This window comes from Drosophila novamexicana, unplaced genomic scaffold, assembly GCF_003285875.2.
Source record: "Drosophila novamexicana strain 15010-1031.04,08,12 unplaced genomic scaffold, DnovRS2.1 tig00001810-arrow-arrow-pilon, whole genome shotgun sequence".
In the NCBI taxonomy this organism is placed as follows: domain Eukaryota; kingdom Metazoa; phylum Arthropoda; class Insecta; order Diptera; family Drosophilidae; genus Drosophila; species Drosophila novamexicana.
The window spans coordinates 150,162-167,677 of record NW_020824894.1 but is presented as its reverse complement, the minus strand read 5'-3'; the positions used below and the strand labels follow the sequence as shown (position 1 = coordinate 167,677).

At 39.1% G+C, this 17,516-nt stretch overlaps 1 protein-coding gene and 1 long non-coding RNA gene across 9 annotated transcripts; one reads left to right on the top strand and one right to left on the bottom strand.

The window, feature by feature from the left end:
- On the top strand, positions 1-15,796 carry LOC115768491. Of its 4 annotated transcripts, none has more exons than XM_030713074.1 (5): positions 1-47; positions 2,673-3,153; positions 13,939-14,087; positions 14,152-14,232; positions 14,665-15,796. In XM_030713074.1, the coding sequence occupies exons 2-5, from the start codon at positions 2,856-2,858 to the stop codon at positions 14,788-14,790; spliced, it is 654 nt and encodes a 217-aa protein (XP_030568934.1). In that variant the 5' UTR covers positions 1-47; positions 2,673-2,855; the 3' UTR covers positions 14,791-15,796. The 4 variants fall into 4 exon arrangements, with proteins under 4 accessions (XP_030568934.1, XP_030568935.1, XP_030568936.1 ...); XM_030713075.1 differs by lacking the exon at positions 1-47 and adding an exon at positions 605-691; XM_030713076.1 differs by lacking the exon at positions 1-47 and adding an exon at positions 1,594-1,608.
- Positions 10,763-13,252, bottom strand: LOC115768492. 5 transcript variants are annotated; one of them, XR_004018564.1, is made up of 6 exons: positions 13,101-13,252; positions 13,017-13,027; positions 12,890-12,954; positions 12,374-12,833; positions 12,226-12,316; positions 10,763-11,378 (listed from the first exon to the last, which is right to left on the bottom strand). It is a non-coding gene; the product is annotated as an uncharacterized LOC115768492 (long non-coding RNA). The 5 variants fall into 5 exon arrangements; XR_004018565.1 differs by lacking the exon at positions 13,017-13,027; XR_004018562.1 differs by lacking the exon at positions 13,101-13,252 and having other exon boundaries at positions 10,763-11,381; positions 13,017-13,051.
- Positions 15,797-17,516: the final 1,720 nt, after the last annotated feature.

The window sequence follows — 17,516 nt, the reverse complement described above, 5'->3', positions numbered from 1 at the left end:
ACGCGACGCTGCAGTTGCTGGCAACGCTCGACTCGGCACTCAGCTCGGTTCGTTGTGGACGCTAAGTTTACATTTCGTAGTAGCAGTAGCAGTAGCAGTAGCAGTAGCAGTAGCAGTAGCAGTAGCAGTAGCAGTATTTGTAGCGGCAGCAACAATAAAATCGAAAGCAATACGCCAAACAAAAGCAACAAAAGTCGTTAAAAAGGACGCGCTGCAGTGTGAGGCGCCAAGGCTTGTTCTTGCTGCGGCTATTGTTGTTATTGTTGTTGTTATTGTTGTTGTTATTGTTGTTGTTGTTGTTGTCATTTTACGCCAATTGCTGCTGCTCATTGTTGCTGCTCAGATTCTCGCTCCATTCGCTTCATTCCGTTCCACTCGCCATTTTGTCGGCAACGTGCGTTGTGGGGCGCGTGTGTGGAAGGTGGAAGCGAAATTTGTGTTGTGTGCTTTTTGTTTTGTTTTCATGTGTGCGTGTCTGTGTGCGCGTCTGTGTGCGCGCGTGTGTGTGTGTGTGTGTAAACATCTATATATATTTTTCGGCGTTTCTTTTATTTGTGTATTCCTGTTGTTGTTGTTGTTCTTGTTGTTGTTGCTGTTAGTTCATGTTGTTATTATTGCTGTTGCTTTAAGTATTTTTAGTGCTCGCGTGCGAAATTTGGTGTCAAAGTGAAAAAAAACATTTACGTGAGATGTAAGTAGAAGAGAGGCCTTGAAATGTCCTAAAACAGGCCAAGAAAACAACAACAACAAATAAAAAACGGCAAATAAGAGAAAATCAATGCGCGTGCCGAGTGTATGTGTGTATGTGCGTGTATGTGTGTGTGTGTGTGTTTGGCCAGAGCCAAAGAAAATCCATAAAGCGCGCTGTGAAGCTCGTCGCAGTCGAGCTATGCGAATAATTTATAAGATTGAAATTAAAGACACCAAAAAGCGCTTTCTATGTATGTGTACGTGTAACAGTGTGCATGTCTGTCTGTGTGTGTATGTGTGTGTGTGTCTCACATGCCTAGAAAGCAACCGCAAGAGCCAAAAAGAAGACAGCGCAAACAAATTCTTGGCAGCTGCCCCAACTGCCGACTGCATGGGACAAGCGAAATGCCGAAATGCTTGGCCCGCGGCCGCACCCGCATTTCGCGCCCATCCCCATACACAATACACCCCGCCCCGCCCCGGCCGCAGGCAACCCTTTGGGGCGCTGCAAAAATGTTGTAAACATGCGAGGCCGATGCTGACGCGGACGCCGCTGCCAAAGGCGCTGGCAGCAGCAGCAGCACACGGAACAGCTGATTCGCCTTTGGGCCACATTGGCACGCGCTGCAAAATGCATGTGACACACACACACACACACACACACACACACACACACAGTCAAAGAGGCCTGAGGCGAGAGCGAAAGCCAAAGAGTGTGAGAATCGGCAATACTCTTCTGTCAATTGTCAACACACTGCAGCAGAATGCAGAAAGCAACGAGTAAACAAGTAGCGAGTAAACAAGTAGCGAGTGCCACGCCAGCGAGTAAATAAACAATCGAATTCAATTGAATCTCTTGAAATTTGTACGCTGTAATATTACCAAGGATAATGTTAACTGTATAGCGAGAGATTTTGAGTTAAGCGAAATAACGAGTGTGCCAACGAATGCTTGAATGAATGCACACGCATTTAATAATATATTCATTGTGCTCTGATTCTTATTCATCAACTGCAGACATTACACCACCTTACACTCACTGCGATAGCGAGTGTACTCCGGGCCTAACTTGAATGTGTAGCCAATTATTTATGAAAAAACCTGACTAACAACGAGAGTCTATCAATGTTTCAGGATGCCAAGTATTATTCACGCTCCTGCATATATGCATATTGACAGTCGCAAATTGACGAGCGAGTGTCCTTGAATGAATTGGCTATTTGAGTGTGTATAATATATATAATCCCTATTCAGCATATATTGGTGAATCAAAATTGAAAGCAGACTCATGAATACACTCAAATTTCAGCAGCGAGCTATTCACGTGTATCTATTAAACTGAAAAGATGTCTGGTAACATTGCTTTCGGTTTGAAAAGGAAATGTTCTAGCAACTCAAAACTGATAAACATTTCAATCAGAGTCATGAATACGCTCACTCACAGCTGGGCAGTTAAATGTCCAGCAGCGACAGCTGTCTGCGAGCGTAGCTTAAATCTTTTATGATATAACTTACTAACAACCACGTACTTTGAATATATCAAGCATACTTCACGCTCGTGAATAAACTCAATTGCATGCTAAGCTTCAGTTCAGCTGGCATATTACGTATACGCCATGCTGTCTGCCATTTGAAGCAAACATATTTCGTTGGCATGCACTCCATTTAAGCATCTTTGAGATACTTAGTGCAGTCACTGTGAGCCGCTTATTACACTCAGCGAAAAAGTAATTGCAGTTAATTCTGAGCAAAAGCTGAACTGAATGTATAAATCGAAAAGCAGCTAAAACTAGTTGGGTTCACACATGAAAGGCTCGGGCTGCATATGAATCATTTTTCTTTGCCCCAATTTTTGACTAAATGTTTTTATTTCCCTTGATTGTTGACGAATGCCCTGATTTTTTCGCGCAGTGTAAACAAACGACGGCTGAGCGCAGCCTGTCTCTATGCCAATCAACTTAACTATGTTTAACTTTCTGCAGCTACTCGCACAGTCTGACGGAACAACAACATCAACAACAACAACAAGAACAACAATAACAGCAGCAAGGACGAGTTGGACCAGCCCGCTGAGAAGGAGGCGCTGCAGAAGCGGCACCGTCAGCAGCAGCAGCAGCAGCAGCAGCGGCAGCGGCAGTCGCCAAGTTCAAAATTAACGCCTGACAATGACAAAGGGCTCCACTAGGCGGCCAACAGCAACAACGTGGCGCCCGCCAGCAACAGCAGCAATCAAAGCAACAACAGCAACAACAGCAACGCCAGCAATAACAACAATCAATGAGCCCAGCACGAGCTGGCGTCGACGCTGCACAACAACAACAACAACAACAAGAACAACTGCGGCAACAACAACAACAACAATGCGAATGAGCCGCGCCTCGTTGTACGCCTCGCTGCCGGCCTGCGGCATATCCTGGCTGCTGTTCGTCCTGTGTCTGCTTAGCTGCCTCTGCTGTTATACAGGTAATTATTAACACGCTTGGCCGCTTGACACTTGATTAACATGCCACGGCCCCGCCCACTCAGTAACCCGCCCACACTCGATAGTAAGGCAATCGATATATTATGCTCACCTTGCTGATCAGCATACTTTGCCTTTAAGTGTAGCTATCGATATATCGAAAGAGGTTTAATCGTTTCATTGCACAAAGCCAATGGCAAGCGAGTCTGCTCGACTGCAAAATACCCTGTGAGCCTCAGTCAATCTAAAACATTTGTTTTCGCTGTCCGATCTTCGTCAAATTCATTTGATCGATATTGCATAAATGGAACAATATATCGATAATTAACGATAAATTGTTAAACCCAGTATGCATATGTAAACAGAATGCATGAATCTTTTGTAGTTTCCCAGATCGAACAGCACGTGCTGATCAAGAATATATATATATATATATATACCGTGCTGTCCATGAAACTATTATAGCCCTTTCAGCCATCTTCAATGGGTGCAGGGCATAAAGAATAGGCCATAAATATTTGCTTGCCAACAAATTGCCTCTTCAAGCCGAAAGACTGAATGAAGGCAACTGCTACTTAGCAAAGCCGATAAATTCAATAGCCAAGTATTTATATTGCCAAGGGGCTTTTATCGTTATCGCACCGATTGTCAGCCGAGATTAAGGACTCAGCCTTGATAGTTCGCTCCAAGGGGCACAGGCCGAATAGTCAACAACGACGAAAACAATTGATCGAAAAATATGAAAATGGCATTAGAATGCGCAGCGGTTGGGGTTCAGGGAAAATGTGCTTGGGCCCGGAAAAAAAAAACACTATAGACTTTAGCCTTGACATTGCACATGCAAAGTCGACTCGTTGGCTCGATGGGGTGTTTTTTTTTTTTTTTTTTTGGTGCCCGTTTGCGCGGTTGCCAGTTGCCATGTCGCCGCCCAAAGCACCTGACGGCGACAGCTGGAGGCGTGGCACAAGGTGCCGCACTTAAATCGAAACACTTGTGCAACAGCAGCGAACGACATTAAAGTTGCAAGCTGGCTGTGCAAGTAAGAAACTTTTTATTAGCGCATCGAATGCACATAGATGACAACTTCTAGAGTACAGAAACCCAATGGAATGAAATAATCAAATACCTTATTTATACCCTTCTTTTTAGAGGGAACAAATAGTGCATTTCCATAGAAAGCTCTCAAGCATCCGATATTCTAGTCTTAAGTTCAGTTTTAGTTTTACTTGGCAATAGACAGACTTCTTTCTCCACTTCACTCTTCCCATATTTCAAATATTTATTCCAAATTTTATTAGATATATCTCAATCGTTTCATTCTGTGATTTTCATAAGCTTTAGGCCAGATACAAATGCAAAAGTTTTGGAAAATTGGGAAAAGAAAAACATAAAAGAGTTGCTTTGAGTTGTGAATTTAGTTCAGTTGTAATTCTACTCATTTTCCACTATACAAACAAATTATTTAACAATTTGAAAAGTTTTCGCATATTCTAAAAAAATAACTTTCATGATAAAACAGTAGCAGTACAGCTTAACAAACATTTCAAAATCTTAAGAGCTTTAAGTTTTTTACAAAGCTACCTTGTTTTATATTAAAATTTTGAAAGCTCTCCGAAAAAGAAGTACAGTTAGTTTATTTTTTTTTTAAATTTGAAAAGTAATTAATTGCAAAAAATAAAATATTTCTTAGTTATTTTGAGCAACAGCTTCCTAAAGCTTTTAAGGCGTTTAAAGCTCCTGTCTCAATTTTAAAGCTCATTAATTGACTCTTAAAACTCGTATGGCTCTCAAATTTCTGAGCATATAAAACTTTGTGAAGCTCTTTACACACTCAATTTAAAAGCAAATATTTTGATTAGCTATAAATGCAAGAACTTGAGTATATTACGGCTTTTAAATTTAACATATACCCGATAAGTTCCCAAGATTAAAAGGGTATACAGCTGTCGACTCGTGTAAATATCAACAACTTTTATGTGCCTCCTGTTGTTATTGACGCACATGGCAAAGTTTATTGGCAAACTATTTTGTGGTATGGCATAACGTGTTGTCGTCGCTCCCACGAGGCGGCTAAAATTCTTTTGCAGCTCTTCAGAATTCTTCACTGTCACAGCTTCAGTTGCACAATGCCAAGTTTTATTGCTCAGCTATTGAGTTATTGGGCGATAGATTCATTAGGCGAGTATGTCATGGCACAAAGGTCGAGAAGTTCTGGCCGCTGTCGCTGGCTCATGCTCAGCCATTTAGACACTTACGTCCGCTTATGACTTACTAATTAGTTGGATTTTGGCCAACATTTAACTACAGCCTACACAAAGCTATGCTCTGCTAGCCCCAAAGGCGACACAATAGCCGCACATCATGCATTCGAGGGCGGACGACGAAGAGACGATGGCTCGTCGAGTCAATTTGGATCGATAGTTGGGCTTACAGCAATAGCAAATTACACAGCCAAACTGTCAAAGGGGCAAATGACAGAAACACCAACACACACACACCCTTAGGACAATTCCAAATAGCAATTGACAACGATAATTGCGTTGATGGACGGGCAATCAAAACCTTTTCACAGCCTGTGCACAAACGCATGCATAATTCAAGTGCTTGGTGTTGAAGAGGGCGTTCCGTTTACAGTTAATTGTTCGTTGGCAATCACTGAATTGGCGAGTTCGCGTCTGCACACCCAAAAACTTCTCGTTCAATTATCTATTGCAAATAGTCCAAGCGAGAAGCCAAAGTCGCTTGCCAATGCAAGTGGTCCTAGCAAGAGGCAAAAGGAGGTAGCCATAACGAGTAGTCTTAGCGAGTAGCCATAGCAAGAAACAATAACGAATTACCATAGCGAGTAGCTACAGGGAGTAGCCATAGGGAGTCGACAGGGCGACAGACCGGAGCGTGTAGCCATAACGAGTAGCCATAACGAGTAGCCATATCGAGAAGCTAAAATGAGTAAAATGAGTAAAAAAGCAGTGAGTAGCCATTTGAAGTTGACATAACAATTAGTATTAGCGAGAAAGCCAAGCGAGTAGCCATAACAAGTAGCCGTTGCTAATAACCATAGAGTCCTAGCGAGTGGTCTTAGCGAGAAGTCGAAGCGAGTAGCCATACCAGCAGCAAGTAGTCATTGTGAGTAGACTCAGCGAGAAGAAATAGTGACTAGCCCGAACCAGTAACAGCGAGTTACCATACGATCACAAATCAAGTGATCCAATTGAGTATCGCCAACGAGCTCTAGCGTTACGGGGCACATATAAAGAAGCTTATAATGTAGTACAAATGTAGATATAACGAACGCCCCTTGTTGTCGCTTTGGCATATTTGGGCTTGACTTTTCTCACGCAATATTATTGGTAGTTGCGGCCAGTTTGACGACAGCTCAACTCGCATGCCTCAACGCGCATACGACACGTTGACAGCAAGGATGTAAAGCGTACAAAATTTGCATTGCATGCGTCAGGGGCACGTTTCGCGTTCGACTAATTGCATTGCACATAGTATTCAAAATGGTTTTATAATCTTTGCTTCCGTTAACAATTCACCACCGGCAACAACTACAACAACAAGAAGGTTTCCTTCTGCTTGGCCCAAGCTATTTTCCCGCACACCCACAAAATCTCATTAGTGACGACCGATGATTACCAGCACACACACACACGTACACACACACACGCATACACACGCCGTGGTCCTCGGCGAAAGGCACAAGTTGAAAAGTTGATGGCTGCACTCACTCAACGTCGGCGCCGTGACACTGCCTGACACGCCCCCTGACCCATGCCGCCCATGCCGCCCAACGCCCAACTTTTTGCACTTGCCTTTGCCATTGCGTGTATGTTTTGTTGTGCTGTGCTGCGTTGTGCTTTGTATTGTTGTATGTGCTAACCACAATTCTAATCATTTATGAACTGTTTCGGAATACATAAGTTTGCTGGCGACCAGTTTAATGGGCCATTGCGCAAATTACTGTAGAAATTGAAGCTGACATTGGAACAGCGGCAAGCGAATTGAAGTTGAACTTCAAATCGAATCAGCAATTGAAATTGAAAGGCCAGAGTTACAAACGATATTGAACCAGAAAAAGAGAAGAAAAGCCATATCAAATTACAGTTGAAATTGAAACAGTTGAAGGTTGAAGTTCTAATTGAAACAGCAATTCATATTAAAATTGATATTGAAAGAGCAGCTGAACTAAAATTGAAATTAAACAAAAAATGGGAAATCAAATGAAAGTTGAAATTAACACAACATCAATAAGGTTGAAATTGAAATTGAAAGAGCAACCAAGTAAAATTGAAATTGAACCTAAAAAGTGAAAGAAGAGGGAAATCAAATTTAAGTTGAAATTGAAACAACATCAACCAGGTTGAAGTTGAAATTGAAACAACGATTTATATTGAAATTGTACTGAACTAAAATTGAAAATGAAAAGGAAGAGGGAAAGAAAAAGGAAATCAAATTTATGTTGAAATTGAAACAACCTAAAGCTGGCTGAAAATGAAATTGAAACAGCGATTGAATTGAAATCTAAATTAAAAATTTAAATTCAAATTTAAAGTTAAGCTGAAAATTAAGTTGAAAGACTTAGCAGCAGTATATAAATTGAAAAGACTATCGAACTAATATTGAAACTAAATCGAAAACGAATAGAAAAAAAAACTGATGCCAATGAAAATAAACCAACTTAAAGTTAAAATCAATTCAAATATTTGAATACAAGTAAATAACAATTGAAGTTTATATTAAAGTAACTTAGTTGAAGTTAAAACTGAAATTGAATACAAATTTGAACGAAATGCAAGCGGAAATTTATATACAGCCTATTGAGGCCAAGTTTTTGGGCCAAGAATCCGCAGTCATCCGTCCACAATATCTGAATTAATAATCAATTGATTTTAAGCCTTTTATCGGCTTGCAATTTATAATTAATGTGCACAATTTGTATGCAAGTTAGCATAAATAACGAAACATATATCAAATTAAATTGATTTGAGTGCAACTTCAATTTGCATATCAGACTTAAACTGATTGATTGATTGATTGATTGACTTTAAATAAACGCAGCCCATGTGATGCAAGTAGTTAATAACAATTTCAATTTAGCCAACAATCGTTGCGATATTGTTATTGAAATGGCATTGACATGCATTGAAAAACAAATTCCTGCGCCTAACTAATTGGCCGTGTCCAATGACAGCCAATTAAAAGCCTTAAAGCTTATGCGTGGTATTAGCTTTAAGCTAACTTGACTTAACTATAGTATTCTATATTTATTGACAAGTTATTCGATAAAAGTTTTGTATTTTTTTCATTTTGTTTTTAAGTAAATGCTCTTAAGCTTCAAACATAAATTGTACAGCAAAGATTCTAGCTCTTAGGCTTTAAGCAAGCTGAAAGCACATAAAGTCGCCTTTTAATGAGCGCAATAAAAGCTCGAAGAGCTTTAAAAAAAAAATGTTAAAAATTGATGAAATTTTGCTACAAATTTGTAATCATCCACTTTTTATTGTCCATGTCAAATGAGATGAGCAGCGAAATTGATTTTCTATGAAAATAGAACACTGGACTTTACATTTAATAGGATTTACGCTGCGCCCCTACACGAGGGTGGTGCTGAGGGGTGCTGCATGTGGTGTTTAAGCCTCGAGGAGGTCACCAGCTAAATGTCATAACAAAAGCTATTTATAAGTGAGCCGCATGGTTGCACATAAACGGCATCTGCCCACCTGCCCAATTGCCCACCGCCGGAGATAGCGGGTCCCAGTCCGAGTCCGGATCAGGGTGCAAGTCAGGGGCGGGGCGGGTTGACAAGCGGGTCAGGTGGCTGTGAAAGGCAGCCAGGCGACGGCTCACGCAAGCCAACGGACATTAAAAAGTAATAAGCATAATTGTGGAATGTCACCATAGAAGCACAGACAGACCAAGAGCGAGAGAGAGAGAGAGAGAGAGCGAAAAACATTCATGAAATGCAAACAGAGACAGACTGCGGCAGAGGCTGTGCAGAGTGGCTGTGCAGAGGGAGTGCGGGCTGAGAGGGGAATTGAATGTAAAGGCGCGTGACGTATACGACGCATTGGCCCAACTTTGACCCAGAGCAGCTAAATTGCTTGGCCGACAGCTGGCGCAAAAGTCGGGCGCTCGCTTTTAATTATTCAGCGATCTCATAAGGGCCACCCAACACACACTCAAGACGTTGACAGCAGCGTCGGCAGCGCTAGCACACAAATGTAGGCAGGCAAACCAAACAAAAGCACAGACAAAACAAACGCACAAACAACTGCAGCGAAATGCAGCAGCGGACCAAAAGTCGCCACCACCACACACACACACCCCCCCCCCCCCCCCCTCCTCATCAAACGCCCTTTGTTCGTTTGCCAAAACCCATTGGCCAGCAGGGAGAGCGAGAGAGAGAGAGAGAGAAAACAACAAGCATACAGAAAGTTGAATAGCAAAAAGTTTGCGGCACTTTTGCCGCCATCGCTGTCGCCGTCGCCGTCGCTGCTGCCGTCGACGCCTGACGCATCGGTGGTTGGCAAAGACCGTTCAGTCGTCCGGAAGTTGCTTACAACTTCGAACCGCGTTTCAAGTGTGCAGCGACTGCAACAGCTACTGCTACAGAAACTGTAAATGTAACCGCACTTAGCTATGCACCTGACGGTGAAAGTGGTAAGTGGCAACGGTCAAACGGCGACGGGCGAGCAGTGCTGGCTGTTGGGGTAAGGTCGAGACCCAAAGGTCGAGACCCATTCGTATTGGCAGCGTCACGAGCATAGCTGCAATCGCGCCTCAAACATGCGCCAAGTTCTATGCTAAAAGCTCTTTGGCAAAAAGCTCATTGCAACGAACCTGCGACAAGCATGCAACATGTCTGCTGATGCTGCTGCTGCATTAGAACACAGAGCCCAACTGAACTAATCTGTGCGAAACTCGATCGAACGCAGTCAAACTTTATTTTGATCTATTGCGCATCCTAGAATCAAATCGAATGTTTATAAATATTTACAAATATTTCGTGTTTAATTGTAAACAAAAATGCATTCCATTTTCATTTCCATCACAGTTTGTGCTCTGGAAAAATTGTTCTATAAAAAAATGTAGCCAAGAGTTAAGAATTCGTAATTTTAAAAAATTTAAAGAAACTGCACCTGGAAAATTTAATTATTTATTTTGGTTCAAACTATTCAAAGCTAAGAACGAAAAAAAAACAGTTGCAGGCGAGTAGAATTCAAGCGCGAATAGGAGCGAGTCAAGGGTCAAAGCGAGTAAACTCAAGTGCGAGTATAGGTCGATAGCGAGTAATGATTAACGAGAAAAAAATTAGTGCGAGTCAAGGTCAACAGCGAGTAATTGCGATATAAGCCAACGAGTAAGTCTTCAGCGACTAAGTCAATATAGAATAAATGTCAATGGCTTGTAAAAGTCTACAGCGAGTAAGTCATTAGCGAGTAAATGTCAACAGCGAGTAAAAAGACAATAGCGAATAAAAGCCAGCGAGTAAGAGTCAACAGTAAGAAAGTCCGAGTAAATGTGGATAGCGAGTAAAAGCCAGCGAGTAAGAGTCTCGCTGCAGGTCAAGTCGAGAATATAGGATAAAAAGAAGAAAAGTCAAATACATTTGAGGCTGCATCGAATTTTAATGGAGCGCAATTTAAACAGACTGAACAGTATTTTGTCTCGGCTCTTGCCACTCTACTGGAGAACAGAGCATGACGTACGAGACCTGTAGATAGCGTCGTGGAGCAGCTGTTCGGTAAGCAGCCTGCAACATTCCAGTCATAGGACGTGTCGGTCTGGACAGACGAGCAGCAGTCGAGGCACAGCATTTTCCTTTCCATTCCCACACGGCAGATTGAATCCAACGAGCAACATTTAACCCTCGGCCATAGCGTCGTCGAACTGCAGCGGCGACCCCAGTGTGTGCAATCTGCAGAACCATCTGAACATTGAGAGAATCGTATGGTTGGCCCTCAAAATGCTGCACTCATTGCCACATGTGCTCGACGAGGCAAGCGATCAAAATGCCCAAATTGTGCGGCATGGCAAATATCAAATGTTCGTTCTGGCTTTAACTGTGAATACGGTTGGGGCTCCTGTTGGGGTATCCAGCTAGTTGGGCTGGATTCTTCAACTATCTGCACATTTTTTCTTAGCCCTTCAAGATGCAACAGCGCTTTTCACATTTGGGTCAGCAACTGGAAACAGCAGCACAGTCTGCAGTCATTTGTAGTCTCTGCTAGAAATTAATATTTTTAGATAAGTCCATTACAGACTATAATCAGAAAATTGATATTCATTTTATTATAGATAACAGCAGGAATAGTCTTTTATAGACTTGATCACGAAATGAAAGTCTTTTATAGTTTATATCAGGAAATTATTTTTAGATAAGTGCATAATGGATTTCATCCGGAAATTATTAGTTGTAAATAAGTCTTTTATAGATCATATCAGAAAAAATATGCCAAGCTGAAAATAGGGCTAAAGTAGCCTTTTTCTTCTTTCTGGATTATGGGTATAAAAATGTAGAACTCATAGGAAAATTCGGAGACCCCTTACATATGCTTCTCTATGCCCGTCAATATTAATCAGTCGAAAAATAAATTCTTTTGTTGAAAACTAAAGATATTTTACCAAACTTTGATTGTCAAACATTTATATATTCTCCATAGTCGAGTTTGTTCGTCTGGCTATATATTATTTAAATATTCTATAGGAAGTATCTATCGTAGGTTTTTTTATACTATAATATTCTAAAGGAAGAATCTTTATCTTTTACTTTCTTTTTTATATTCTGTCGAATGCATCTGTAGTCGTTTATTTTGAAGTTATTTTGACCAAACTTGAGAACTATGATGCTTTATTATCTTCCCAATATAGTTGGACTATATATGGCTATATAGGAACAATCGGTCGGACGTAAAGCCTTCGCATAACAGTTTTTTCAAGCCATAAGAGTATTTTATCTTCGGCTGGCTCTATTTTTTTCTGCTTCTGTTCTTTAGAAACATTGTACTTTTTGTTTGTATACATTATTTAATTGAAATCTAGCTTAACTTATCTAGCTGAAAGAAACTTACTTTGTGGGCAACTACTTGGAGATAACAAAACCTTAAGGTCCAAGGCGCTTGCACCCCGTGCAAGTTACTGGGCTTTAGCATTGCTCAATTGCTAAAAGAAGCGATTCAGATTAAGATATAGATATATATAGATATATAGGCAATATACCTGCTGATGCCATTTACTGGCCGAAATAGTGTAAAGCGCTGTCGCATCTTGAAGCTGAGGATTCAATATATCGCGAAGGTTTCTGTTCACGAGCTGCCGGAGCATGTGTATCCACAAGAACCTTTGGGTAGGAAAAAGTGGCTCACATAGCTGACCGAGCACAAGTCGCAACAATTGCAGCATTTTGAGGTGCAAGCATGCGTTTCTCTCAGTGCACAGATGGATCTGCAGAGTGCGCACACTGGGATTGCAGCTGCTGTTCAACGATGCGATCATCGATCGCCTGATGCCAGGAGCTGGCCAGTGCACTGGCCGACTACCTTGCCACGCCTAACCACGCTTTGGTGATGGAGCTGCTCGCCTGTCCCAGCCAACCTTCACGACCTTTGACCACAATGTCGAAAGCTGCTGACCGAATAGCTGCCCAACGACACGTCTCCGCACATCTGCATCAAGTTGGCTGCAAATGCAGTTCCAATGAAATGTCTGCACTGCAAAAGCGTCAAATTTACTTACCTTAGTTCCGGGCTTGAAAAGAATTCCTTGTTGTCCCTTGTCTACCAATTAATCCCAAATTGTGGCTGTTGAGTAGTTGAAATATAGTTTGTCTTGAATGTTATTAACTAATATTGAGCATAATCACCATGGGTTTAACTAATTTGCATTTCATTTTTTAGTTATTTCTTGTTTAAATATGATTATTTAATATTTTCAAAAACAAGCTTACACAAATAAATATGGCATTAATTGGCAGGCTTTTACCCGTCCGAAGAGTGTAATTTCAATTATTTGATTCACTTCAATTTTCATCGCAACTTTTTACTCAATTTAATTTCAAAAGGAAGTGCTCCGGTTTAGGCACTTGAACAAACTAAATAGAATTTTCGATGCTTTATGCTTACTCATATATTGAGTGATGCGTATTTCGACGCCTACTGAAAACAGTTTCAACAAATTGAAAGAAATACACGAGAAGCTGACGATAGCTTCGGCACGCCGAAGATTGAATACCCTTGCAGACATGTGAGTGTAGTGTAGCTCGTATAAGCTAAGTTTGATTAATAATAATAATAATAATAATAATAATAATAATAATAATAATAATAATAATAATAATAATAATAATAATAATAATAATAATAATAATAATAATAATAATAATAATAATGATAATAATAATAATATAACTGCTCATAATAGAAACTTTCATCCTTATTCCACAGTCAGAATTCTCGAAACATGAGTAAAACATTTTCAACCTCTAACACTTGAGGCTGCAAAATATCATGTTGATTAATCAATAAATTATTTAATTACTAAAATCATTAATACAAGTTTTCACCCGTATTCCACATTTGGGAATGGAATCCTCAAAACGTTAAACTTTTTCAATCTCTTACGTTTAAGGCTACGAATTATCAATCTCACATATGAATTAAAGACAACTCTCTCTCTCTCTCTCTCTCTCTCTCTATCGTGCTCTCTCACCCTCTTCCTTTCGTACTCTCTCCTTATCTCTCACTCTCTCTCTCTCTCTCTCTCTCTTTGTCTGACTGCCTCAACAGTTGCGCTGGAGGAGGACTGCGTGGACTTTCAGGGTAACAAGGTGAACCATGGCATGCTCTATGTGCCCGGACCTGGTGTTTGTAGTCTATGCGTTTGCTATCATTCCGAGCCGCTGTGGTGCAAGGCCATTTACTGTGATCCGCCCTACGTAAGATATTCGCAAATGCTTTAAATTAAACAGATCCAAATATTATCTTTAATTTCGTTTTTAGTTCTGTAAAAACTTCAGAGTAGGCGAACGATGCTGCGAATTCGAGTGTTTGGATCCGCCTGGCGAGGACAAGCTTTATCAGGTAAGTCAATTGGTATTTAATGCCATATGTATCCCTCAGCAATAGATATTAATGAAACTGTAGATACTTTAGATACTTACGCTATAGATATAATAAATCAAATTGATGAAGTAAATACTTTAGATACCTATTTTATAGATAAAATAGATAGGACTGATAATGTAAATACTTTAGATACTTATCTTACAGATACAATATATATTATTGATACTATAGATATTTTAGATACTTATTTTATAGATTAAATAGATTATAGATAAATACTTTAGATACAAATCTTATAGATACAATTGATAAGATCGATAATATAATATTTAAAATCAGACTACAGAATAGAAGCCGCCATAAAAATTCTATATATAGATACTAGATAGAATATAGATACAACAGTTCCTATAGATATTATAGATTATATAATTCTTGTACTTTCAGGAACGTATGCGTAAACGTGCCGAGATTCTGGCCGGGAATAGCACCGCCTGCCAAGTGCAGGTCGCACCCTTGGCCGTGTCCACCATAATGTTCAGCTTTCTGGGCAACAGTTTTCTCAATTTATAACTTGAGCAGAAATCGCTTGAGTAACGGCGTTTAGCAATAAGTCAGCCCCCCCCCCACTCCCCTTCCCCACAACTCGCCACCCAGATCTTAAGTAGATAGTGGGAAGGTTCGTTTTTGTTAACTTTGTCCCGGAGACCAGAGCCCCTGCAAAAAGCTAAACCCCAAATGGATACTTATTACAATGTAATAACTGCAACTAACAAGATTTATATAGGTGCATTCAAAAGATTTCAAATAAAAACAAGATACATGTATATATGTATAGATATATATATATATACATATATATATATATTTATATAAATTCTATGATTTGGAGTAATACAGAACAACACATAGGTTCTCAACTTATATATGTATGTCCCTAGTCTTATGTAGGTACAATAAAGCAAGCATATAAAGCATATATATTTAATACAGTCCAAGCCAACCGACTTCAGATTTGGTAGAGTCGGCACACATAAAAATACTAGAAAAATACTTTTAAAAACCAAATCACACTCATGAAGCGAACGTAAAGACAGTCTTTAACTAGCTCCTAAGTCTATATAGAATATAGCAGATATTACAAATAAAAAAAAACAATATATATATACGAGTTTATACTCAACTTGTACATACGCGTATAGCTGCCTAGCTTTATATAATTCGGATCAAAAACTTGTTAATTAGTGTTTAGCTAAATGAATCAAGTACGATAATAGACAATTCATGATATAGTATGAACTAAAATGTGCATTCAGCCACTGTACACGCACTTTTTAATATACATATACATAAATACATATATGTATATATATATATATATATATATATATATATATAGCCCAACAAATCTCGCCCCCAGTTCAAACACCTAGTGACAATTTGTTTTTGCAAACTCTTCTCTTTTTCATTCTTTATTTAGATCTTAAGATCTTGTAATTGCAATTCAATAACTGTAGTAAATTACACATATCATAAGACACACACATACACTCGCACACACTCACACACACACACACACACACACACATACACTTATATAATTATAATATATATGCCCAAAATCGTATATATTTTGCATTGGTGCTAATTTTAATGTAGGTTAAACACGATCCCAACACACACACGCACACACACACACACACACACACACACACACACACACATCATTTGATTCCAAATCAAAGGAGATATCAACTGGCTTAGCAAGCATCGAAGGAACTGTCAAATATACACAGATAACACCTTTAAGAGGACCTAACCTTAAAAACAAAAACCTAACCTCAAAAGTAAAGAATTTTTCATTTCATTTGCCAGCCAATAACAAACTTTAACAACTAATCGAAATCTTTAATAAAACACAGTAAAAGTATTTGAATAAACAAAAAAAAAACAAAAAAAACCATAACTCAAATCCTTAATAGCAATTTTAATAGCCGCAAAAAAAACTTCTAAAATAATAAAAAAAAAAAACCTCTAACTAGGTTTGAGTTTCGATTCATTTTCTCCGAATTGTAGAACTTAAGCATTTGAAGCGTCTCTTTCGATTAAAATAGATCAACTTTATTTGATTTCCAGGCATATTGCAGGACCAGCTAAAGCAAACGTCTAAACAAGCATCCAATGAAAATAAACCAAATACTTAAGATTGCGAATACAAAGCAAAAAGTGTTATTAACAAAACGATAAGATTCTAGAAATTATCGATAGCTACAGTGAACACCACAATAATGGGCAATGCCTGCGTTGTGTATACACATATACGATATGCTAAGGAGTACGGCTGTGACAATTTTTTGTTTGCCTCACACAACTGTAAATAATATATACGATATGAAAAGCAACCAAAACAATATTAATTGCAATATTTAATAATTTAAATGACAACAACAACAAATGGGATAAGGGCCTCGAGCAAGAGGCTCAAACGTAAACAAGCTTTCTCTAGTCTATGAATAACCAGGAAAAGTATTTAAGAAAAAACAAAAAAAAAAATAATGAAGGATAAAACTCATTTACGGCTATGTCGTTAAAAATGGCCCCTGCAGTTCATATAGGGTATATGGATGTGAGATGAACAAGCTCTACATATGATATTTCCCGACGAAAGCCAATATTCAAATTTCAATGTTCTCCAAGCAAATAGAAGCAATGTTTATTTCCCGACCTTATCTAAGATATAGTCCGAAATAGAACGATTTTTTCAAATTATAGCCTTTTATTGTCTATAAAATCTTTCAAAATTGTTTCCGTCTGGTTCCTTATCTAATGAAAATTCTTTAACTTATAGTCATATATATTTAGTATTTAGTATTTAATGTATCTTTGAGTCTTTGCAAATGGGTTCTTCCTGTTTCCTTGCTTTAAATAAAAGCTTCCTTTTAACTTCTCATGTCTTCAAAACCATTTGAATGAAATCTTGCTGGTACCTCTTTAATACAACTTCCTCAAATTATATCCACAAATTTAGTATTTATAGTATTTAAATACTTTTAAAAAGGCTTCTTCTGTTGCCTTGTGTAAAACACCTTTGATTTAGTATTTAAAGTATTTGAAATCTTTTAAAAATGATTCTTTCTGGTTTCTCACATAATAAAACTTCTTCAATTTGAAGCCTTCTATTTGGTATTAAATTGCTCAGTTCCGGTTCCTCAGTTCCCCAACAAACTATCTACTGCAGGGGTACGAAATGAAGCAGAAACAATAAACAATGATCTTAACTGAATGTACAATTCGAATGC